The 25,100-nt window shown below is 36.3% G+C and overlaps 1 protein-coding gene across 1 annotated transcript in view; it reads right to left on the reverse strand.

Moving 5' to 3' along the window:
• LOC112055293 (hemicentin-1) overlaps window positions 1-25,100 on the reverse strand; it is a 65,744-nt gene that overhangs the window by 10,488 nt on the left and 30,156 nt on the right. The window contains exons 19-44 of the mRNA XM_052888550.1: window positions 24,122-24,150; window positions 19,389-19,504; window positions 18,635-18,756; window positions 18,101-18,241; window positions 17,318-17,431; window positions 16,309-16,578; window positions 15,479-15,648; window positions 14,730-14,898; window positions 14,168-14,416; window positions 13,814-13,886; window positions 13,370-13,584; window positions 12,769-12,934; window positions 12,112-12,236; window positions 11,755-11,926; window positions 11,002-11,096; window positions 10,422-10,572; window positions 9,936-10,057; window positions 9,215-9,358; window positions 8,578-8,712; window positions 7,748-7,866; window positions 5,052-5,282; window positions 3,607-3,760; window positions 2,743-2,860; window positions 2,158-2,368; window positions 932-1,151; window positions 153-458 (exon numbers count right to left, since the gene is read on the reverse strand). Of these exons, the coding sequence (XP_052744510.1) occupies window positions 153-458; window positions 932-1,151; window positions 2,158-2,368; window positions 2,743-2,860; window positions 3,607-3,760; window positions 5,052-5,282; window positions 7,748-7,866; window positions 8,578-8,712; window positions 9,215-9,358; window positions 9,936-10,057; window positions 10,422-10,572; window positions 11,002-11,096; window positions 11,755-11,926; window positions 12,112-12,236; window positions 12,769-12,934; window positions 13,370-13,584; window positions 13,814-13,886; window positions 14,168-14,416; window positions 14,730-14,898; window positions 15,479-15,648; window positions 16,309-16,578; window positions 17,318-17,431; window positions 18,101-18,241; window positions 18,635-18,756; window positions 19,389-19,504; window positions 24,122-24,150 (4,137 nt within the window). The remainder of the gene's footprint in view (window positions 1-152; window positions 459-931; window positions 1,152-2,157; window positions 2,369-2,742; window positions 2,861-3,606; window positions 3,761-5,051; window positions 5,283-7,747; window positions 7,867-8,577; window positions 8,713-9,214; window positions 9,359-9,935; window positions 10,058-10,421; window positions 10,573-11,001; window positions 11,097-11,754; window positions 11,927-12,111; window positions 12,237-12,768; window positions 12,935-13,369; window positions 13,585-13,813; window positions 13,887-14,167; window positions 14,417-14,729; window positions 14,899-15,478; window positions 15,649-16,308; window positions 16,579-17,317; window positions 17,432-18,100; window positions 18,242-18,634; window positions 18,757-19,388; window positions 19,505-24,121; window positions 24,151-25,100) is intronic.

Consider the following 25,100-nt stretch of genomic DNA (forward strand, 5'->3'; position numbering starts at 1 on the left):
CAGTAAAAAGGAAATCAATTAAATAGCGATTTTAAAACCACCTTTCTTTTTAACTGAGTTCTTGGTCACATCGTAGGCTGTTAAAGGTGTTGCCGTATACAATAATAATCCTGACTAACTGACTGGCTTATTAGCAGATGAAAGCAACTTACCCAAAACATCAACCAAATACACAACACTGGTTTCTCCAACTTTATTCCTCGCAACGCAAGTGTAATTCCCCGATTGCTCATATTTCGCACTTTTCGATATCAAAACTTCACCAAACTCCTTAGTAATCATGGTATCGTCATACAATTTTAGAGGAAGTCCATCTTTGAACCAGTACACCTCTGGTGCAGGGTTGCCATAAGGATGGCAATGCATGTAAAACGCTTGCCCAGATATTACCTCAAGGTCAATAATCTTCTGTGACGTATTGCCATTTTGAAAAAGCGTTTGGAAGATGCGCGGAGGTTCTAAAAATAATCTTTAATTTATAAGACAATATTTTTTGACAGCTGACGCAAAAAAGGAGAAAAGTAGGTACGTTTGACTACTCCTTAGTATAGAATACAGAAATAATTCTTAAGCGATTTGAACGTGGTTTTTTAAATTCTGGGTTGGTTTTCTGGGGATGGTTTTTAGATATGGTTAAATTGGTTTACATGACATGTAAATGACTCAAGGGTTTGCAAGGGTTGCAAGGATGTACAATACGAAAGAGAAAGCTTAAGAGACATCTGGTGTTTAGCCACCTAGGTTTACTCAAAGTCACAAAGTGAGGAGGAAGTTGAGAACCTCATTCATATCATCATTGTCAGCCGATGAACTTGCACTGTTAGATCGAGCCTCTTGTGAGGTTGAGGTCTAATGGGGGGGTCGACCAACACTACGCTTTCGGGTGCGGGGTCATTATCTGATCTAATAAATCATTGTAATTTACACTCACCCAAGATATTAACTTTAACAGTCTTCTCTTCGATCCCTCCTTCGTTAGATACAATGCAAGAGTAATATCCAGCGTGAGTTGTACTTAAGTTGTCAAACGTCAGATCTGCATAGTCGAAACCACCTGTGTTCTCGCTAACTGCGTTGCCATGTCTGATCCATTGGATCATTGGTGTCGGATGACCTGAAGCTTTGCACGCCAAGCGAACATTTGTATTGAGCTAAAACATTTGAACAAATTAAAATTTCTTTTATTTTAAATAGGTACAGTTAACAAGCCCTTTTGAAACGTCCAGATTAACTAGGTGTGACTCTACCATCGTGTGGTCCTAACTTGAACTATGATAATATATTGAGTTTTCCCTTTTCAGACATATTCTGAATATCAACTTCGAATTGAACCAACTGTGGTTTGTGTTGCACTATGGTTAGGCTTAATTTAAATGTGTTTTTTGTTGAATAATAAATAAATAAAATTAGGTAACACCAACACCTTTCAGGTTCGTAGCTTCCGCCGTATTAACCGTATTGTTACTGAGAACCCTATTACTATAGACATAGGGTTCATAATTGCTCGCCCATGTCGGGTTGTTTACCATTTGAGTTAAGAAAGATTTATGACCTTGTTTACGTCGAATTTCTTGGAATCAACAACAAGCGTGTGGAAGCGTGTGGTGTTTCCAGAATGATCTACACGCATTCTGGAAACGTCTCTACGTAACGTAACATACATACCTACCCTGAGGACTTAGTATGAATTACAAACGTATATTGGAGAAGAAATATTCCTTTCTATACTTATAATGAAAACCCTAGATGAATTACAGACTTTTGATTAGTTTTAAGTCAGAGAATCAGTATTTCCATACAACGTGGCAATACTGCCAGCCTTCTGGGCACTTTACCAATGAACATCAATTCAGATGAATTCTACGACGTCTAAGTCTTTAAATTGTAATTTTATATTTCCTTTTTTAATTTTCATAATAGGTTTAGGTGGTGAGTTTAGTTATATATTATTGTTTTAGTCAGTGTAAATAATTGTAAATACATAGTGAGATATGATTTTAGTTAATAACAACGAGTTAAGAGAATACTGAGATGATGTCATCATGGTAAGGCTAAAATTTTTTTTTGTGTAGCGACAACAGTGTAAATAAATGATTGTACTTCTGTATGTTTATTCTCCTTTGTAGTTCCTAAAAAAGGTACATTTAAACAACTTACCACAAGGTCTAAATTCTTGTCCACATTGGTCCCTACACCATCCTTGTACATCACAATACCGTCCACCTTCGCACTAGACACGACCAACACTCGATACACTATGTGCGCGATCCCGGCTTTGTTCGTGGCCTCGCATCGGTAGCTACCCTCTGATTGAGTGCTGACGTTTGAAGAAATAAGGGAAGCATTCCGAGCTACCCAATTTGTATTGCTGGAAGCAGATTTTTCAAGATTAGGAAGAAGTAGCAATTTTTGTACCAGAATTTGTCCGGGAATTTCAACAACCAGGTTTATTTCTACTACAAAGTATTGCCGTGTTCCGATACTATGGCTAAGTATATATTTCGGTATTAATTGATGGCTGTGTACCCGACTACGTTCATTTCATCTATTATATTCTATATTTTTATCCCTTCTAAGGTCTATCATATTCTATTTTTATCTCTGAATCTACAGAACCAACAGAACATTCTTTTACCAATAGAAAGCCAAGTCATAGACTAGATTTTATCCTCGTATTCCTACGGGAACGGAAACTACTCGGGGCGTCTGCTAGTTTTAAATATTTTCAGAATATGATCTTACTTGAAAGTCCAAGATATGCTGGGCTCAGGGTCTCCTCTGGCAATACACTGGAGAGTGGCGTTGATGCCTGCCTTCAGTTGTACATCCAGCATTTCGAATTCAGATATGAATGGCGGTTCTGGAAGTAGTAGCCCATCAGATATGTATGAACATTGAGTAGGAATCGACTATAGGTACTTACTAAGGAACAAAAAGGGTATTTTTTTTAAATAATCATCATCATTATCACAAAAATTATTCCTAAATTCCTAGCTGCGAACTTTAATCACAGCGCAATATTTATAATAAAAACTCCTCCGTTGATCTGTGGTATCTAATTTTTTTTTCGTGATAAAAATTAGTCTATGTTCTGAGATAAAGTGGGCCTAAAATAAAACAGTCAAACAGACAGACTGGCTAACTTTCGCATTTATAATATTAGTAAGGATTGTTAAGCCAGAGTGTTGAGTCAGGTTCAGGGTTATTAGGCGTTTTTTTTTTCACATTTACAATATAACATGCAGATTTCTTGTTTTTATCAAAGAGTTGAAGCTCTATTTTTTTTTCGTTTTTTGGTTATAAAAACTACAATTAAGTCTTTAATTAAAATACATTTTCCTAAGAATGAACATCGACGAAGAGCTTATCGTAAATTCCCTTTCATTCTCACAAGTGGCTAGTTATCGACAAAGACGTACCGCCAAGCGATTTAGCATTCCGGTACGATGTCATGTAGAAACCGAAAGAGGTGTGGATTTTTATCCTCTTCCTAACAAGTTAGCCCGCTTCGATCTTAGATTGCATTATCATATACCATCAGGTGGGATTGTAGTCAAGGGCTAACTTGTAAAGAATAAAAAAAGTATTATATTTTATTAGACTCACCCAAAACCCTCAAATGGAATAGCTTCTCTATGGTTCCATGCTCGTTGCCCGCCACACACCGGTAGAGGCCGACGTGTCGCGGGCTCACAGTCAATAGCTTCAGCACTTCTCTGTCTTCTAGCACTAAGCGTTTGGAGTTGAAAAACCATATAGTCTGTAAAATGCACACTTTTTATGGATACAGTAGACAATGATTGATATACGGTCCAGGGTTCCCAACTTAGGGGTTTTCCCCCCAGATTTAGGGGGCAAATAAGTGAAATGGGATTTTTTAGGGGTCTGAAATTTTTAGGGGTATTTTCAGGGATTTTTTGACTCTTTAATATTTTTAAATTGATGATTATTTTAATATTTCTTTCTTGGCCTAGCGACTTATAACTACATATAATACGTTATTCTACAACCACTCTGATTGGAGCCAATTTTCATCGAATAAAAAAAATTGGTAAATTTATTCATTGTCAACATGTATGATTTCAAAAAATCTGAATCTTCAGATAAAGACGTAGTATTTTGTCTGTATTAAATATAGACTTTTGAAACATATGACAGCATATTATATCTAAATTATTATGTTTTTTAGGGGGACAACTCAATAATTAAGGCGATTTTAGGGGTTTTTGACACCAACTTTAGGGATAAACATTTTGGAGAGTTGGTAACACTGATACGGTCACTTCATGTCCTCCGGACTACAGTCTGTTAGTCGAGTTGTGTGTTTTAGGCTTACTAAAATCTAAACTAAAAACTGTATATACAAAATATATAATGGAATTAAACACAAAACTTTTAGCTTCGTACCTTGAAAACTGCGAAATGTCCCATATAAAATTGAACCCCCTCTTTTAAGGGGTTGGGGGCGGGGTTTTAAGGTTTTTTTAGTCACAAATAGTCTGCATACCAATTTTTAGCTTTCTACCTTGAAAAATGCATAATAAATCCATACAAACTTCTACCCCTATTTTATGGAAGTGGAGGTATTGCCGTGAAAGATGGACAAACAGACAGACACACACACTTTCACATTTATAATATTAAAAGTATGGATTTTTAGCAGACTCAGAAGTGATAAGAAAACTAATGTCGAACAAAGGTTATGATTCACAACACTTGTCAGGACAACTTAGTAAACAAATCAAACTGTAACCAAAATAAGACCTTAGAATGGCAGAGAATGACCTTGACCACGCACTTGTGAACGTTGTGTGTAGGGTTAAAGGTACCTTTGACTGTTAACTAACACTCCCCTTTTCCACTCAAGTCACTCTCCCCGCCTATCCCAAGTAACCCATAAAGAATTCCACAACAAGAGATGTTGACGGCTCGAACGCCACGAGCACACTGAAGCCATCCGTACTGCAAGTCGTTGCAACGCGGCGATAACAGGATAATGATTAATAATTGGAAAACTTAAAAGAAAGCATTGTAATATAAACCTTATTTACCTTAGCTCTAGGTTTAGAATCTGTCTTGCAATCCAAATAACAGTTCTCTCCTCTTACCACCTCCACGCTATCATTGGAAGTGGTCAGCCGTGATGGTGACCACTCCACGCGTAGTGCAACGCTGGCGTGTACGGAACCAGCGGCGTTGCCCGCCACACACGCGTACGTGGACTCGTTAGTACGGGACACGTTGGGCAAGTTTAGAGATCCGTTTGCGAGTAACACTGCGTCCTGGAATAGTTGTCAAAACATAGTTAACGATATTTATTTTCTTAGCAGTAATAATAAGGGGGCGTTCATAAATTACGTACGGTGTTTTTTCGAAATTTCTGACCCTCCCCCCCCCCCTTGGTGAGATGTCGTGAGATTTTTTTCAACCCCCTCCCCCCATCCCCCAATCTCACGTGAGATTTTTCAAAATGTGGGTTTCTTACGTAAATGTGTTAGATTATTATTGTAAAAAGAAAAGAAAATTTGCTTCGTGTTTTTATTTACGACTAGTTAAGACTAGTAGTAATCAATATTGCTGAGAGTTTAATTATAAGTATAATAAAAATTTAACAATAGAATACTTAAATCGTAAATACTGTGGTTTAAAAAAGAATATCTATTCTGATTCTGTCCATGGAGAATCATGCGTGGTCTTAAGAGAGACTATTGGAACCAACATGTCCATATGATTTTCGCTGCTACTCAGCTCGAACGCTCTTGTTCATCGAGTCGCGCGTTCGGCTGACAGTGGCGCGAAAAAAAAGGACGGGCTACACTGTACCATAAATCCAGATTAAATTGAGCTATTTGGTACAAAACAAATATCCCCCATGAAAAAAAAATGTAATTCGAAATACATAAAAAATATATTTTAAATATACTAAAAATATATAAATTATGTATTGTAAATATATTTTTAATAACTAACTTTTGGCCGATTTTCATATATGTATATTTATCAGAAATTTCGAAAAAACACCTCACGTAATTTATGAACGCCCCCTTTAATATATTTTTTACATTTTTTTTCATGAGGGATGGTGATTGGACAGTCAGTAAATGTATAACGTCGAGGTATAAATGAAATTATTTTTTTTAGAACGAATTAGGAAATGATCTTAATCGTATTACGATTACGCTTAAGATTAAATCTTAAGCATGTACAATCTGGATTAAATTGACCAAAATAGTATATTTTTTTTTTGTTTCATTTAGAAAAAAAATTACGTGATATTTGCCGAGACCCCCCCTCCCTCCAACGTAAGATTAGATGAGATTTGACTCGACCCCCTCCCCCCCTAAAACATCTCACGTAATTTATGAACGCCCCCTAATTAACAATTTGGTATTTATACCGTAGCAATTTCGTTGATAACACTCCCATGATATGCGGGCGACGGGAGGGGAATAATTGCGTGGGTATTAGGTCGTACGCGCGGGACAGAGGGAAGAGCTGCGCGCCTGCGCGGGTATGAAATCGTGCGCGCGGGGTATCGGGAGCATTACGAACGAATTTTCCAAGCTATAGTTATGTGCATTTCAAGAAATTAAATATCACTTGTCCCAAACGGTGAAGAGAAACCATCATGAGGAAACCTGCATACCTATACCTAGCAATTCTCTCAATTCTATATGTGTGTGAAGTCTGCCAATCCACATTAGGCCAGCGTGGTGGACTAACAGCGAACCCCTCTCATGATGAGAGGAGACTCGTGATCAACAGTGAGCGGAGTATGTGTTGTTAACTCAGACTAAATACATAAGGACTAGTATCGCAACCAAATTCACGAACAAAATTTTCTGCCATTTTCTAAGGAAAATGAGCTTAGATTTCATACATTTCTTATACTAAACTAGCAGTTTTTGTTCGTTTTTTACACCATTTAACTACACAAATAGGTATTTTTACGGAGGTTTTTAACCGATGGACACGATTGTAAACTATGAAACATCGATTCTATAGAGACAGTGTTTATAATCGCATAAGATCGTTGATCATATACTTTGACAGAAAAATAGGCAGATCTTTATCTAATTAGTCTGAGGTTGTTAATGATGAACGGTTTGGCTCACCAATCCGCATTAGGCCAGCGTGGTGGGCTTAAGACATTTTGTTTATGTGTATATATAAGAACAAGAACTTTCGATGCAGGTCGATTAGTTACCTATTTAAAAATAAAGTCATTGATGGACAAAGGCCTCTTTCATAGACTTTCAAACACAAAGGCCTCGATCATCCAGCACCTTAAGACCAATGTCAATCGGCTTTCCGAACTATGTGGCCTGCCTATTGTCACGTCAACTTCGCGACTCGCTGAGCTATGTCAGTGACTTTGGTTCTTTTGCGGATCTACTCATTTCTGATTCGATGACGCAGAGAGACTCCAAGGATACTCGTAGCTCGCTCCATTTGTGTACCTTGAAGCCTTCTTATGAGGGCGATCACAGTTAGCGTCCAAGTCTCGGATCCGTAGGTCATCACTGACAACACGCACTTCAGGTCCGGTCTTCAGGTAGGTACCCAAGAATTTTGGATGTAAAGATGTCGCGTAGTTTCCAAAACTAGCTGGATAACACTATCTCTAATGCAGCAATAATACTGGCGGCCAGTAACCATAGTTTCATCAACAACTGAAAACTGGGTTTAGAAGCACTTGATATTTGTGTAAAAAAATTCACTATCTACTAAGCACACGGCATCGAACCTTATACCATTTGACATTGTAATCGCCCCCGCGCACAGGGCACTGCAGCGTCACATTCGCTCCCTCCACTGCTGTGGTGACGAAGGGAAGCGCCTCGTCTTGCATCAAAACCGGCGCAGCTAAAATAAGAAACGGATTTTATGCTCAAACTTGTATTGTCTACTAACCAAAGTGCAGAGATTTTCCAATTTATCGTAATCGCTTGAAATGTTTTAAGAATTGTAAGTGAAGATCTTTAAATTATATCTCATCATTATCAACCCATATTCGGCTCACTGTTGAGCTCGAGTCTCCTATCAGAATGAGAAATTATATCTAAATAGGCCAATTGGCATATTGGGTTAGGCCAATAGGCAGACTTCACACACGCAGATAATTTAGAAAATTCTCAGGTATGCAGATGTTTTTCCTTCACCGTTTGAGACACGTGATATTTAATTTCTTAAATTATATCTATTTCGTTCAAATCGGTTAAGCCATTCAAAAGTTAGAAGGTTAAGTACCTGCATATGAAAAATCGATTTTCGAAAAACGGGGGTGAAATCAATATTTTCCCAATACTTATTAACAACGGAAGTACATCATTATTAGCGTATGTTAAGTGCCCTCTAAAGGTCCAGACCTTTCCTTTTACAGGCAAGGTATGGAGCTAACATCCACCACGATGCTTCAATGCGGTTTGGCGGGTCTAAGGTGAATGGTGATAATGATTGACTCTACATTATCAGATGTTAATGGCAACTTATTGCTTGACATGCTCTCTGAGGCACGAGTTAATATAACCACCAACTTCTTAACTTCGGGCTGTAAATGTTTCTAACAGTACTTACAGTAAATCTTAACGGGAAAGTCCTTGGTAGCATTACCGACATGGTTCTTGGCAACACAAGTATAAACTCCGCTTAGTTCTTCAGTAGGTTTTTTGATTGTCAACGTACCATCAACGGCTATTTCATACCGGCTATCTAAATAATTAAAAACAAAAATAAGTCTATAACAAATGGTTATTAATCACGCAAATATACGTATTCAATATACGTGATGGAACGAGCTATGCTTGAAGTTTTTCTGCGTGATCGAATCAGAAATGAGGAGATCCGCAGAAGAACCAAAGTCACCGACATAGCTCAACGAGTTGCGAAGCTAAAGTGGCATATTAATGGATGGGGATTATAGTTCGAAGACCCGATGGACGTTGGGATCCCAGGTGCTGGATTGGCGACCCCAACTAATACTAATAGAAAGCGCAGTGTTGGTCTAACCAGATGGACTAACGACATCAAGCGAGTCGCAGAGATTCGCGGGATGCAGGCGGCGTTTGGAAGTCTCTACAAAAGGCCCATGTCTTGCAATCGACGTTCATCAGCTGATAAGATGATGATGATGATGATGATGATGATGATGATTATGATGGATGATGATGATGCAAATAATACTTTTTCGACAGATTTATCTATATAATCTCACCTGTATCCAAATAAAATCCGTCTTTAATCCAAGCGACATAAGGTTTAGGGTTGCCCGTAGCTTTGCACGATATGATCAATGAGGTATCCAAATTCAACGCCTCATAGGGCCCCGTGTAATTGTCTGTTAGAATTGCTGGTGTCTCTGGAAGATATTTGATGTTGGTTTGAGTTTATATCATAAAGTTTCAATTCCATGTCAAAGTTTATAGACAAACCACACAATTAGAGCCCTTACATTTTTTTAATGTATTGTACCTTCCCGCTTTTTCTTCGTAACTCCTCTCGTCAGGGGTTGCCTGATAGAGATTGCTTGTAGTATTATAATATGGTCGTCTTTGCATGCTTAGTTTAAATTATTATTTTTAATGTTTTTTATTTAAAATTGTATTTTTTGTGTGCAATAAAGTATTTCTTTTTCTTATGTGGGTCTGTGTCGTGTTAAACGACACGCATCATTATAACAAATCATATCGCCGCTCATGTCTCAACAGTGTCTCCACATAACTTTTTAGAGAAAATGTGATACATTTAGATTAGAGCTTTTTAGATCTTGGTCTATCTTAGAGTACTTTGGAAAATAATTCATTCATTAATACCCTACCCTAGTATTATTTCAAATTATGTGTTTGGGTGAAATTTTAGGCTTAGGTTTAAACAAAATTAAAAACTATTTGCATCTGGATATCACACTGAAAAGTAATGTTTAAATAAAAATTTACCTCTCACACTGACATAGAAGGTCTTCTTGGCTATACCGGCAATGTTTTCTGCTGCACAAATATACGGACCTTCGTTTTTAACACTGACGTTTACTATACTCAGGTTTCCGGAATCGTTAAACCTGAAAAAAATAATTAAAAGCTTTGAATATGACAATAGTCCAGCAGGTGGAAATTGAACGAAGCACCTTTAAATTTTTAGACTGGCTAATAAACCACGATGTGAGTGGATTTTTTAAAATTTTCCCAAAGTCAAACAATTTTTGAAGACTGTGGCTGTCCATTGCCGGTGTAGCGTAGCAACCTGATGAGTTGGTTTTGGTTTGGTTCTTCTGCGGATCTACTAATTTCTGATCCGATCACGCAGAGATACTCTGAGCATAGCCCGCTCTATTGTCTAACTAACTAACTCTGAGCCTTTCTATGATGTTCATAGTTACAGTTAGCAATTAGTGACCAAATTTATTCATTCATTCAGACCAATACCTCAAGTTGGTGCTATTAATCAAGACCTCATCTCCAAACATCCATGTTATATTTGGTATCGGGAAGCCAACCGCGTTGCATTCGATACTAACGTTCGCGCCATATTGGATTTCTTCAAATACTTCCAACGGAGGTTCTATATGCGGTGTTACTAAAAATAAAAAATCAAATATTAACATTTGTATTTATTACTTTGAAAGTTAATTTATAATGATTACTTCATCCTATCCTATACTAGAAATTAGCGTGAGATCGCTATAGTAGATACCTACGCTATTTTCAAGCAATAAGATTTTGCAATAAGACAATGCCCATCATGCTAATCTGTTTTTCCACAACATTTCTGTCACTGACATTACTTTCAGACTTCCCCATTAATTGTAATCGTATCTATTCTTGTTGTCTACATCTCAATATTTACATCACATGGTATTCTTTCAAAATCTGCCCCTTTTTCACCTAATATTCCATTTCATGCAACACAGTCGTAACCTATTTATTGTATCCTAACTTATTTTTGAAGTTTAAATTCTTAAATATGGGTACATTTAAAGAATTAACTACAATTAGGATAAGTTACCCCAAATCATGACAGTGTAGTTTATAGAAGCGCTCCCGTAGTCATTGCTAGCGTCGCAAGTGTATACCCCAAAATCGGTTGCATTTGCCACAAATCTGAAAAGCAAAATATTAACTTCAATAACTCTAAAATCCTTAAAAAAAATAATGTTATACTGATGACTGTTTTGACATAAACCGTAAAAAAAGCTTTACATTAAACTAATCATCTTTAAGCGCTCTTTATCCGCGCAAAAATATTTTTTATGGATAAAAGCTTTTCGATCTTAGCAAAATGACGCTTTTTTCATTACTAGCGCAAATCGCACAGTTTCATACGTAGTTCCAGTTCCCTGGGAATATTATAGCCTGTCTTACTCACTTATAATGTAGCTTTCCATTGGTGTAAGAACATTTTAAATCAGTTTAACGGTTTAGGCGTGAAAGCGTAACAAACAAATTAATTTATAATACAAGTATGAATTATTTATTTGTACTGTACTAACTGATTCTGGAACAGGTGCTTCAGCTAAAGCATTAAGTGATTTATCCTCAATGAAATCATCATCATCATTAACAACCCATATTTGGCTCACTGTTGAGCGCGGGTCTCCTCTCAGAATCAGAGGGGTTAAGCTAATAGTCCAACAATGCGGAATTGCAGACTTCACACATTTGGAGAATTAAGAAAATTCTCAGGTATGCAGATTACCTCACGATGTTTTTTCTTCACCGTTTTCAGAGTTATTGATTGATATTAGTGGAATATGAGTACCTCAATCCATATTCATCAATATATTTTCTAGATTCTGTTATAACTTCTCCATTTTGAAACCATTTGATCTGCGGAAGTGGAAATCCTTGAGCAGAGCAGGGAAGTTCCACTAATTGGCCTTCTATTACTTCTATTTCTGAAGTCGTTCTAGACGTATTGATTTCTGGAATATCTGTTAAAATAATAAACATCAAAATACATAAAATCTTCATTTTTCAAATAACAACAATAAGGAAATCAGATAAATAAAAATATAATGCTCAAGGTTAACTGACCTTGCTGACTGACTGACTACAGAACTATGTTTAGAGAGCAGCATAGTGCAAATTACGATAATAGTTAGTAAAAGTAACTTACTATAGATAGTAACCGTAAAATTTTTCAAAACGACTCCCAAAGCATTGCTTGCATTACACGAGTACATTCCTGATTCAAATTTTGTGGCGTTTTCTATTACCAATCCTTCATCATCATCTATATATCTGCAAAGAGTCATTAAATTTGTTATAAACGAAAATTGCTAGAGGTGTGCCACAGGGTGGTCAGGTAGGACCATAACAGTTAAACTCATATGTTGTAAAAGATAGACGAACTTTCGATAAATATTAGCAAGGATATATGTATTATAATCGGATGCATTCTTTATAACGTCATGGAAATTAGCTGATGTTGCTAATCGTAGGTCGTATACAAAGTACACTAAAGCCACGCGTGAGGCAACTCTAAAATCTAGTATTGCACACCTTAACGTACGATGTTCTGAAACGTCATAAAAATTGCATTGTACTATATACAACATAATTTTGAGAGATTTCATGCATAATTATTATAAGTAGAACTAGCCTAACCCGCGTAGTTCCCGTCCCTTTTTAATATGTTGATAAAAATACCCTACGACAATCTTTAGTAATGTGGCTTTCTATTGGTGAAAGAATTTTCAAAACTGCTTCAGTAGATCCAGAGATTACCTCTAAGAACCTCACAATCTTTATAATATTAGTAAAGATTACGTACACATTTTTAGAATAAGCGATATGTGAACCATCTCTAGTCCAAGTGACGATTGGTGGTGGGATTCCAGTCACGTTGCAAGATAACCGTATCGTTTCCCCAACAGTGATTTCTTTAGGACCTTGTAATTGTAAATGTGTCTCGTTTGATGCGACCAATTCTGGTGGATCTGAAAAAAATAAATCACTTATTGCTTCATATTTTACAATAATTTCCTCGAAAACATCAGCAGATCAGAGATCTGTTCTATTAATAAGGCTAATATACACAGAAACTGAATGTGCTTCAGTGTTTAAAACAGCGTTAGGTAGTAATGTAGCTTTAAAAAAAATTCTTAAAATAATTCACAGTCCAGCGAAATAAGACACTTGCTTTAGAAGTTTTAAAATGGTATTCAGTAACGATGTTTAATTTACATCACAATAGTGTAATTGAAATTCGCCTCTCTCTCTAAACGATACTATAGATAGAGAATAAATCGACTCTCATTCGAGTTCTTTTCGTATTAGACTATAGTCTAACACAATAACTCGTGCAGGTTTGTCATTAATTTTAAATTAGTTTTCAATTATTGGATTGGAAAATTAATCTAAATTTTACTTACATCGCACAACCAGTTCTATTTCATAACTGTCGCTTCCAATAATATTATCTGCTGTACATTTGTATATACCCGCGTTATTTTTGGTTACTTTATCTAAATTAATGCCATTATCTTCATCAATTTCAACATTTTGTGGCAATGTTGTAAAATTGCCAGATGGTATAATAGATTTATATTCCCATTTTATATTCGGTTGTGGGTTACCTTTCAATAATCTGAAACAGTAATTTCGTTTAGTTTATACATTTAACTATTTTTCATTCAGATTGAATAATTCGAAAAAAATATGAAAAATAACTTTGGGATGTACAAAAATATGAGAAATGAAATATGTTTTGGGAGTTTACTTGAGAATATCAAAGAGGTTGACCGAGAGAGATCTCGTTTCTCCTTGAAAGGTAAGTTACATACTAAAGTAAAGCATACAAGGATATACAATCTCACCTACATGGCATTATAAGCGATTTTCCTTTCAGCGTTGAAATTTTCGCCAGTTCCTTATCTAATATTGGCCTCTCTGAAATTTAACATTACATATTATGTGCCAACATCTTGTAAGTTAAGGATATCTTCGGTCCGCCTAGTGGGGGGTCGATCAACACTGCACTTTCCAGTGCGGGGTCACCATCCCAGCAACTTGGGATCCGTGATCGATCAGAAATAAAGAGATCCTCTGAAGAACTAAAGTTACCGACTTAATTTAACCGGTCCCGAAGCTTATGTAATCTAATGATGTTGATTGAATTCTAAATTATTGGAATATTTTGACGTTTTTAAATGCAATGGAATAATTCTTACCTAACCCATGGACACTTAAAGTTCCGTTAACAGTTATTTTTCCGTAACCATCATCAGCTTCACACACATACAATCCCAAATCATCGAATTCAACTTTCTGTATGTTAATAATGGTATTGTCGTCGGAAAAATTGATGTTGTCTTTTGGCAGTAATCGAGTGTTATTGTGGTACCAAGTTATGTTTGGTAATGGATCAGAATCCATTAAACATTGGAAATCGATTTGCGAATATAATTCAACGGATGTATCTGCAAAAAAAGAGATAATTATAATTACATTTTCCAAAAATTAAAAAGCCTTACGCGTGGAGTTACCACGGTCAAAGGGACGTATGCAAATTCGTATAATGCCTACGAATTTGCATACGTCCCTTTGACCGTGACACACAAATTTTACAAAATCCAAAATTCCTTCTCGTGTATTCTAACTCCTATATTCTAACTCCATAATCTCACGACAACGGAAACTACGTAGATGAAACTGCAGGATCCTAATTAGATTTAACATAAAATGTGCACTAAGATAAAATTAATTTTGTAATTAAATAAACATTGAAAATACCTGAAAATCCTTGAAGTAGAGTCATCTTTCTTTTAACGTGAATACTTATAGAGTCATTATTAACACCTTGTGAATTTTGTCCAATGCAAATATATGAGCCATTTACTGGTGCCTTCGCACTGTCCAGGGTTAGAACGCTTTTATATAAGTTGGGTTCTGGATTAGATACCTTAAACCAACAATATTTCAGTAGGTGTACTAGATTTGAGGTCACTTTCACCCCGTCCTGATAGTTTTTTCACAAGTTTTACCTTTGTTATATAAACTTATATTATAAAGTCACTTCTTTTTAATATAATACGTTTGTGAAATTGAAAGGTTGTAAGAGTAATCTCTGGATTGATGTAGAAAATTCTTTTACCAATAGAAATATTTGGGAGTGTCCCGGAAATTTGAACTACACTGGGCGTCTGCTAGCATAAAATATGACCTATCTAGAGTGCCACAACCTTATCTGACCGGATGGCCAAAAGTGGAACTAACGTCGCGGTATTCGCCATCATGAAAAACATTATAGGTACTAAAATCGCGACAAAAGTGACACCCTCATCAAGTGAAGTGACCAAGTAAAGAGAAATAGACAAAATATCGCCCAATGCCAGCGGAATAGTCCTAGTCCCATCTCATTTGTCCCAACACAATAAAAGAGATAGCGGTATTTATGGACGCACCGCCATTGGTTGAATTTTTTCTATTTCTCTTCACGATATTATGTCGTTGGCCAAAAAAGTTCATGGCACTATACTTACATTAGCCAGAACTTCTTCGTTTTCATTGCGCCAAGTTATAATCGGCGTTGGTTTGGCTTGCACAATACAAATCAGCTCTTCTAACGTGCCGTTTATTAATGTTCTGTTTCTTGATCCATCGATCTTTACTTGAGGCTTTATTGATACCGTTAAATTCACTGTGTCGGAAGCTGAAAAATGTTTTTTACAATAGTGGAAAAGGCTTAGAAAGGTTAGAGCTGAAAAAGGTAAAATTAACACCTCCTTCGTTCCTCTTTCAAAAATGCGGAATGCCTATTTACCTACCCTTGGATCCCTTTTTACCTATCACTTTCAATATCTGTCTTCAATACAACAGTAAATACTTAGGCACCTTCTAGGCAAGCGCGTTCCACCAGGTGCAATATTGCTTTCTATTATGATTGTTTTGGGAATTTATTTTAAAGCTTCATTGGGCACAGAAAGTAATCTCGGGATCAACATTTGGTAGTGATCGTAAAAGAGTTTAACATTATCATCATAACGGGTTATGATGATAATGTTAAACTCTTTTCATTGGGGTCACCCAACCTAAACAGCGGGTGGTCTAGCTTCATATCTCGTCTCTTATAAGCAGGGCGCGCTAGCCTAGAAGATACCTATTCTTGCCTTGAATGTGTTGTACGTATCAAGAAACAAAGACGCCGGAAGGGCATTCCACATCTTAGCAGTTCTTATTATTAGAAATGTTTAGTGCTGAATGTCGATAGCAAAAGGATGTTATTTTTCACGGTGACTCGCTGTTTTGAGGTAGAATAATATAATACTAAAATAGGTTGATAATTAATACTTCTTATTACTTTCCTTCTCACCTTTCAAATCGTCTTTTAGAGCTAGACATGTCCATATACCATCCTCTGTTACATTCTTGATGTCCAGAACAGAAGAATAACTGCCGTTTACTTTCTGTTCTGATATTATACCCTTGTTAATATTCAACCATTGCACTTTGGCAGCATTTTCAACTGTACATACGATCTCTAGATCTGTATATATCTCTTTGCTAATGGTTCGTTCGCCCTGAATTTGGACAGTGGGTTTTAGATTTACTGTAATGTATGACGATTGGTTTGTACTACCACCTGAAATGGAAAAAATAAGTATTACATTTGCTTCAAAATTTATAAAAATGGTTTCCTATTACCTACTTTACACTCTGTTTATCAGGCACATTTCACAAGATATCAACTAAAACACAAACAATCTTTATTGTGTGTGCTAATCTCTGGAATTACTTTCGATTCTGGAATAGAATCAATCTGGAATGGACTTTGACTGTAAGATAGAGGAAGTTATTCAGCGTCATATAAACTACTTTTTATTGACCGTGCGGTCCCGGTGTAAGAATAAAACCGCTCCATATCCTCCTGTGGATGTCGTAAAAGGCGACTAAGGGAAAATGTCGCTAGTGGGTGGCGGTTCGAAAAAATCCACAAATCACTAAGGATTCCCAATCCACTAAGGATTCCCAAGGAGGGTTGACGTCAGGCAGGCGGCCGGTCACAAAAATTACTAGCCAAAACATTTAAAAAATATGTCAATACAAGGAAACGGATTTTGTGAGAAGGTTGGGGCGTACCCCCTAGGCGACGCGCAGGCGCAGCACCCTGCGCCTGTGGGAAATGGACAAGGGTTGTTGCATCGATGGAAAAGATTGACATATTTTTCCGACCCCACTTAAGTGTGATAAGGGTAAGGAGATGATGATGATGATAAACTACTTTTTATAATGAAATAATCGAGGGTTCCGCGGGACTTGTGACAACCTGAATTTCACGCTGACAAAGTCGCGGGCGTCCGTTAGTACGAAATATAACTTACCCCTATTGGTCGCAATGCACGAAAATACGCCACTGTCTCTTTCACTCACGTGTAAAATCGTGTGATTGAAAGCATAGTGTCCGTCAATAGAGGGTTCCAAGATAAAATCTTTTGCTATAAGAAGAAATAATTACCTTTAATGTAAAACATTTACTCGTGTTGGCAGTAAAATCGATTCGAATGCCGCGATCTTAGACAGAGAAAGGAATATACTGAGGTAAGCCTTTGTCTGTCATAAAATATTCGATTTTGTATTACGTTATTTTTACATTACATTGAACCATTTCTTACCGATGTATTTATTTTAAGCAAACTGGCAACTTATAATATGTAACAAGAAAAGGATGTGATTTGGTACCTCTATTATATATTTTCAATATCAGACGCCCCGTCGCGTAGTTTCCGTTTCCGTAGGAATATGAGGTTAAAAAGCGGCCACAGTTACAACTAACGTGGCATTCTATTGGTAAAAGACTTTTCGAAATCGGTTCAGTAGATTATCCCGTTCAACTTCACAAAGTTACAAATTTTACCTCTTTATAACATTAATATAGATAAAATCATAAAAGTGTATTGCTGAATGAAGTAAATATCCAACTTGTATGACCCGTTAATAAGTCTGAAAAATCGTGACAACGAATATCGAATGCTATAGTATTTAGAGTCTACGCATTAGTTGTTATCTCTTATTTGAGGAAATCCGACGGATACTATCTATTCGTCTGTTACTTCCTCTGTCAACGGGCGTGACCGTTAACGCTGTCACGAAAACAAATAACTTACCATAACTCTGTAGAGTTCCGTTGAACATGATCGTAGTTCGTTTCAGCAAAGCCTCGCTGAGCACTGAGCATTGCACGGTCAAGGTGTCATTTTCTGTTATAGTATTATTCTCTGGCAAAACTGTCACCTTTGGAAGATCCACTGCGGATTAGAGATCTCTTTTTAAAACTCATTTTCAATAATTTTATGTGATGCAAACTGGTCCAAAACCTTGCGTTGGTAAGACTTCGTAATTTCCTCTTCAATTTAAATTTTAAAAACACCATCATCGTCATTATCATATCCGCCAAAAGACGTCCACTGTATTGTACGGACTTTCGTACATCACGATCCAGAGCCGCCTGCATCCAGCGAATCCCTGCGATCCACTTTGGTCCTTCTACGGATCTCCTCATTTCTGATTCGATCACGCAGAGATACTCCTAGTATCTCTGCGTTATCGAATCAGAAATGGAACGAGCTATGATTTTTTTTTTTGTAAAAAATTCAAATATCTGTAAAGAAAATCCTTTGCTACCATTTAAAACGACTTACCAATCATATCCAAAATAGTTACTGCTTTAGAAGAGCCAGCAGCGTTACTAGCATCGCATTGATATGTACCCACGTAGCCTTCCTCCATGTTGTCTATTACGTACTCGATAGACGTGCTTTGTCTACAGAAAATTGTGAATTTTATTAATTTCGACGTGAAACATCTATAGCCGCACGTAAAACCGATTTCTGAAGTGGCGACGCGTCGCCTCGGCATGCGTCGCCACGCTATATGATGGTATATATATACAGTCTATATGCAGTAGTGTTCGGTGTGGCGACGCGTCGCCATGCGTAATCGACTGTGCGATTCTCTCCCACTCGATCCGGCGTTAAGGCATCTCTCTCGCTACACTGAGCTCGGATACCTATAGTGTATACAGTGTTGTCTAACTTTTACAAAATAATGTCGATGTTTCACATCTGCTAGGCGTCCCGTGACGGCTCACATTTTTTTCACTTCTTTCTTTCTTTTTCTTTCATAATCTACTCAATATAAACCTCAAACCAAATCACAAAGCTATTCATTCCGCCGTTTGGTAATGTTTATTACCACACGAGTAAACCGTTTTTTTATTTTTTAAATAGTTCTGTGGCATTTTTTCAATTCTGAACAATTTTTCGATTTTTCTTTTTGAAAATTTTTGGGCCAGCGTGGTAGACTATTAGCCTAATCCCTCTCATCTGCAGAGGAGACTCGTGCTCAACAGTGTGCAGTGTGTGTGTTTATGGGTTGTTAATGATGATGACTCACAAGGTCTGAGTCTTTTTTTGCAACGGCACGTCGTCTTTCGTCCATCCAGAAGAAACTGGCACCAAACTCTCCACGTGGCATGTCAGCTTCACTTGCGAATGCGCGTGCGCCTCTACCTATGAACAAAAACGTTTGAAAAAACCAGGCAAGTGCGTTTCGGTCACATTGTAGAGTTCCGTAGTGGTACTATACCAATGCTGATTTAGAATAGTGGTTTTTGGTTGATCGATCACATCTTTCAATTTTAATCCCTATGTACAGTGCCCGCCACGAGATGTGTTTGTGAAGTTAGCAACAAATGAATGAATCAATAACGGTACAAACGCGGGCGGGGAGTGTTCGCGTCTGTACGAATGCGCATACATAGCTAACTTCACAAACATAAAGATCCGGGGCGCCGCAGCTAACTTCACAATCATAAAGGTCCGTGGCGAGCACTGTAGCTTAGTAAGTTATTAGTCAAGTAGCTTAGTAAGTTAATGGTAAGTTAGTAGATTTCCTTTCTATTTAAATACTAACAGACAAGCATATTCACCGGCGTAGTTCCCATTCCCGTGAGAATACGGGGATGAAATATAGACTATGACACTCACAAATGTCATGATTTTTATAAAAAAGTAGTCTTTGTTCTCTATATTTTTATTCTGTGGATAAAATCTGTAGTCTGTGAAATGAAAATGACAGGTCCGATGTGATTGGATGTTACAAAAGGCGCCATTTATTGTAAGACCAATAGGAACGTTTGGCGGCAAAACGAGAGATTGGAGGGGTTGGTGGCGTGAGCAGTGTAAGAAGGGAGAAAAAAGATGGATTATTCGGGGAAGTGTGGTGAAGAGAGGTGGTTTTGGTGAAATAGTGTAACAGTAGAGATATTATTATTTAATTTGTAATAATTTGTAATTGTAAAAGGTGGAATAAAGTGTTGTAAGAAACTAGCGGAGTATAATTTTCATCACAATTCAGAAGTGACACGTAATCCACGCACGCCCACAATTGAAGGTACGTAATACATTTCTTGATCATTAGCTAGGTATAATGGACAAATGGCTTATAGTGTGAAAATGCCTAGCTTTGGCAATGAAACAGTTATAACGGCATTAAATTAAAATTTTTTTATTAGTTCTAGCCAAATTGGGCTAATCTATGATAACATACAGCCAGTTTAGTTTTATTAATTATAGATGGGAATAATATTAATTGCTACCCTCAAATTATCAATATAGACAATTGTTGCCAACAATTGTTTCGACGAAGTTATCGCTTTTATTAATTATCAAGATCAAGATTTTGATTCACGTTTATTTGTACGATTTTATTAGTTAATAACTCGAGGTTGATACCGTACCTACCCTCAATTAACCAATATTATAGAAAAATTTCATTTGGTCAACTACTTTCCAATAAATTGATTTAATAATTTTTAATTAAGAACCGTAATCATAAGACGTACTTAAATGGTTGAGTTGACGTTTGCTGTTAGTAATCTTTAGAGACTGTAAAAATATAATCAAGTTTCCATTTTAACGAAGTCTATACCTAGTCACTCATAAGCTGCGGATAAGTGAACAACGTTTAATAATGCAGTTATGTGTGCTGCGGATAAGTGAACAACGTTTAATAATGCAGTTATGTGTGCTGCGTATAAGTTTTGGTTAGGTGAACCACGTTTAATAATGCAGTTATGTGTGCTGCGGATAAGTGAACAACGTTTAATAATGCAGTTATGTGTGCTGCGTATAAGTTTTAGTTGGGTGAACCACGTTTAATAATGCAGTTATGTGTGCTGCGGATAAGTGAACCACGTTTAATAATGCAGTTATGTGTGCTGCGTGTAAGTTTTGGTTAGGTGAACCACGCTTAATAATGCAGTTATGTGTGCTGCGGATAAGTGAAGAACGTTTAATAATGCAGTTTTTTGTGCTGCGTATAAGTTTTGGTTAGGTGAACCACGTTTAATAATCCAGTTATGTGTGCTGCGTATAAGCTTTAGTTAGGTGAAGCCACGTTTAATAACGCAGTTGTGTGCTGCAGATGAGCTTTTTTAGGTGACGCCACGTTTATTGTGCAATAAAGGTGACAAAAACTGTGGTCATGTGTACCATAATTATTGATGCAGTGTTGTTTTGTGGTTATGTGAACCATGATTAGTTATTTTATTATATATTAAATGCCTAATGCTGTATCAAATCGGTACACTAATGAATTTGACAGGACTTTTAGGTATTGGTTACAATGAAATTATGTATCTGTATAATTAGTAAATTTCAAAGCAAAAAAAAAAGAAAAGACTTTACTGCGATTAGTTACGCTGATTCGTTTAGATAACTTGAATACAAACATATATATAGTAAAAATATTATAAGTAAACAAGTAGATGTCAATTATAGATACTTCATTGTCTCCGCGCCACACATTAAAAATTGTGCGGTCTATTAACATTGGTTTTTGTTTTTTGTTTTTATCGAGAACATGGAAGGCACCGGTCATGCGATAGTACGGCGCAGGACCAAACGCAAAGGAAAGCGTACTTGCAAAGCGCGTAAAGAATTCCCGCAGGCGCAATGGGAAATCATCATCGATGAGGTCCAGCCAAGCCAGTCAGGGATCCCATTCGAGGTATCCGGACCTGTAGAGTCACCGGGCCCATCGGCAATGCAGCCGGAGCAGCGCCCAACATTGGCATCCCACTTTACGACAGACGAGGTACTCAAATTTATTATGACCATGCAGAACAGCTCCAATAAGAACAGAATTTTACAGAACAATCACGTTAATGTAATTCGAGATTTCGACCCATGTAGTAGATTGTAAAGTGTAGGTAGATGGATAAAAAAAGACCAACAAATGTTCTTATATTTATGATTGGAACCAAAAGCAAACCGTACATTTTGCAATCCAAAAGCTGGTAGGTCTTGCAAAAAAATGGTTTGAAGCTTTGCCTTCTGTCAATTATAGTTGGGATGAATGGCAAGAAAAGCTTCGCAAAGCTTTTCCAGTTTTTACAAAATTACGGTCGGCTTTTAGAGGAAATGAAATAAAAGATATTAAAAATAATTTCATTTTCAAGGACAATAAATTGTTTCAAAAGGTAAATGAATTTTGGTTATGTTTGTGGTTCCATGTGATGCCCAGTTTCAAATATATAAGATTAACCATGATGACATAGGACATTTAGGAGAGACAAATACCATTAAAAAATTCAAAATTTGTATTGATTTCCTAAATTACGCAAATAAAAATTTATTTTATTCAGTGTTTGAGGTAGGTGTTTTAATTAAGATAACTAGAAATAACTACTATAACAAGGGCAATAGCAAAAAAATAAGTTCATAGGTCCTTATAGAATTGATCAAGTCGTGGGTAACAATAAATATAAAATTAGCAATATTCTATAATAAAATAGAAGCTAACCGTTTCAGGCTATTGTTGCAGTAGATGGGATAAGGCCGTGGGTTATGTTGGCATATCAGAATCTTGAATAAACAATACTAGATGATAGCACACTAGCTTTATTGCAACATTAATCTCAAACGGTTATTAATTAGTTAAAACTAAAATTTTACCGATTACCAAAATGTCATTATTATTTTTTTCAAGTCAAAGTATTATTTATTTATTTTATTGAGTGTATAATAATAATATAATATCGTAGGATTTTTTTTTGCAATTTGATTGATGTGATTTACTCTTCTGTTACGTAATTAATTGTTTAAGGCAGGAATTATTTTATAACAAATTTAAGTAGATAAGTAGGATTTAAATGTAAAAAAAAAATGTATTCTATTTTATCTTACGAATGTCATGATTCATCAAGGTTTTAATTATCTTATAATAGGTATAGATAACATATACATTGTGCTTTACGCTGCTGTACCGTTATTAGTTAAGTAAAGTAGGATTTCAAGTAGTAGCAATTAGCTTAAAATATATTCTATGATTCGCAATTTCTTAGTTATTACATTTCACAGATTAATAATATAGTTTCTACCTATTTTGTGCACCGGGAGGTTGCACAAAGGCGGATGGCCGAATGTCATGATTTTTATAAAAAAGTAGTCTTTGTTCTCTATATTTTTATTCTGTGGTTAAAATCTGTAGTCTGTGAAATGAAAATGACAGGTCCGATGTGATTGGATGTTACAAAAGGCGCCATTTATTGTAAGACCAATAGGAACGTTTGGCGGCAAAACGAGAGATTGGAGGGGTTGGTGGCGTGAGCAGTGTAAGAAGGGAGAAAAAAGATGGATTATTCGGGGAAGTGTGGTGAAGAGAGGTGGTTTTGGTGAAATAGTGTAACAGTAGAGATATTATTATTTAATTTGTAATAATTTGTAATTGTAAAAGGTGGAATAAAGTGTTGTAAGAAACTAGCCGAGTATAATTTTCATCACACAAATAACATTTACTTTCTAGTGGTAAAGAATTTTCAGTAGAACCAGAGATTATTCCTTAGAATACTACAAACTTTACCTATTTATAATATTACTACTTATTAAATAATAGATATACCTCTTATCTGTGAATTTTTAATGTATAAACTAATTTATCTGGCAGAGCTTCCTTGAATCAAATAATGATTTTAACAAGCCCAGATTAATATCAGTTTTCTAGTACTAATAGTCTTTGAGCTAAACCGCGGACAGATGTACAGACAGACCAGACGAAACTATAAGGATTCCTTGTTGCCAACGAAGCCCTAAAAAGAGATATCTAAAATACAGTTTCGATATTACCTTCTCCGTTGCCACTAAGTATGGAACATCTGAAACAAACATCAAAACTAATGAGATTTTAAAAATGTTAAAATCGTAATCCTAAGCTTCAATTTTAAGGTTATCTAGACTCACTCCTATCAATCCTGGATTAACCTATAAGCTAAAGCAATAGGCTAGTTGACAATTTTTTTAAATGGTCTTAAATAGTTCATTAAAATATTGACCGTAACTGGAAGCTTTATATTGAGAGTAGCATTTCCGTTTCCGTCGATTTCATACCAGTTTTCGTACTTTTATTGACGTCACGTCTGGCTATGTGGCGCCACCTGGCGGTGTCGGGCTCGGGAAGTTTCGTAAATCGCTGAGCGCGACTTTAGCTCATTGGCGTTTTGTTTACCGTCGAAGCAACATCTTGCAATCAGTTGGTACCCGACATTGCAAGATAAAGTGTAATAAGTGAAGTGAATTCGCTGTGAGTACTTTATATTTTATTACGTTGTAATACGTTGTAATTATTACGTTGTAACATACAACGTTAATGTAATTAACGTTAAATTATGTAAAATTTCAAATTTCATTTGAAAATAGTACGTGATCATTATTTTAACGGTTTTTCCGTTCGGATCACTACTTCATGTGTTTGAAAGTCTTGCTTTTTTGCAAATGTTTTCGTACTTGCATGTATATAATAATATTTTCTTTGTAGTGATTTTTCAACAGTTAAAATAGTATTAAAAGTGGCGGGGCCCAGCGGGCTTCCTAAAAATGTGAACTCAGAAACCAAAGTGAACGTTCTAGCAATAGACTGTTGTCTAACATATATACTACAAAACGAACGCGTGGCCAGTGGCTTTCGTTTCAAAGGAGTACATAAATTACGAATGCTCGAAGACAAGTTAGACAAAGAGTTTTTGGAAGTTACTCAAACATATTGTTACTTCAATTCAAACCGGCATTGAAAAAAGGTTCACAAATCCCGCCAGAATTTAGCACAGGA

This window comes from Bicyclus anynana, chromosome 23 (genome assembly GCF_947172395.1).
Source record: "Bicyclus anynana chromosome 23, ilBicAnyn1.1, whole genome shotgun sequence".
Taxonomy (NCBI): Eukaryota; Metazoa; Arthropoda; class Insecta; order Lepidoptera; family Nymphalidae; genus Bicyclus; species Bicyclus anynana.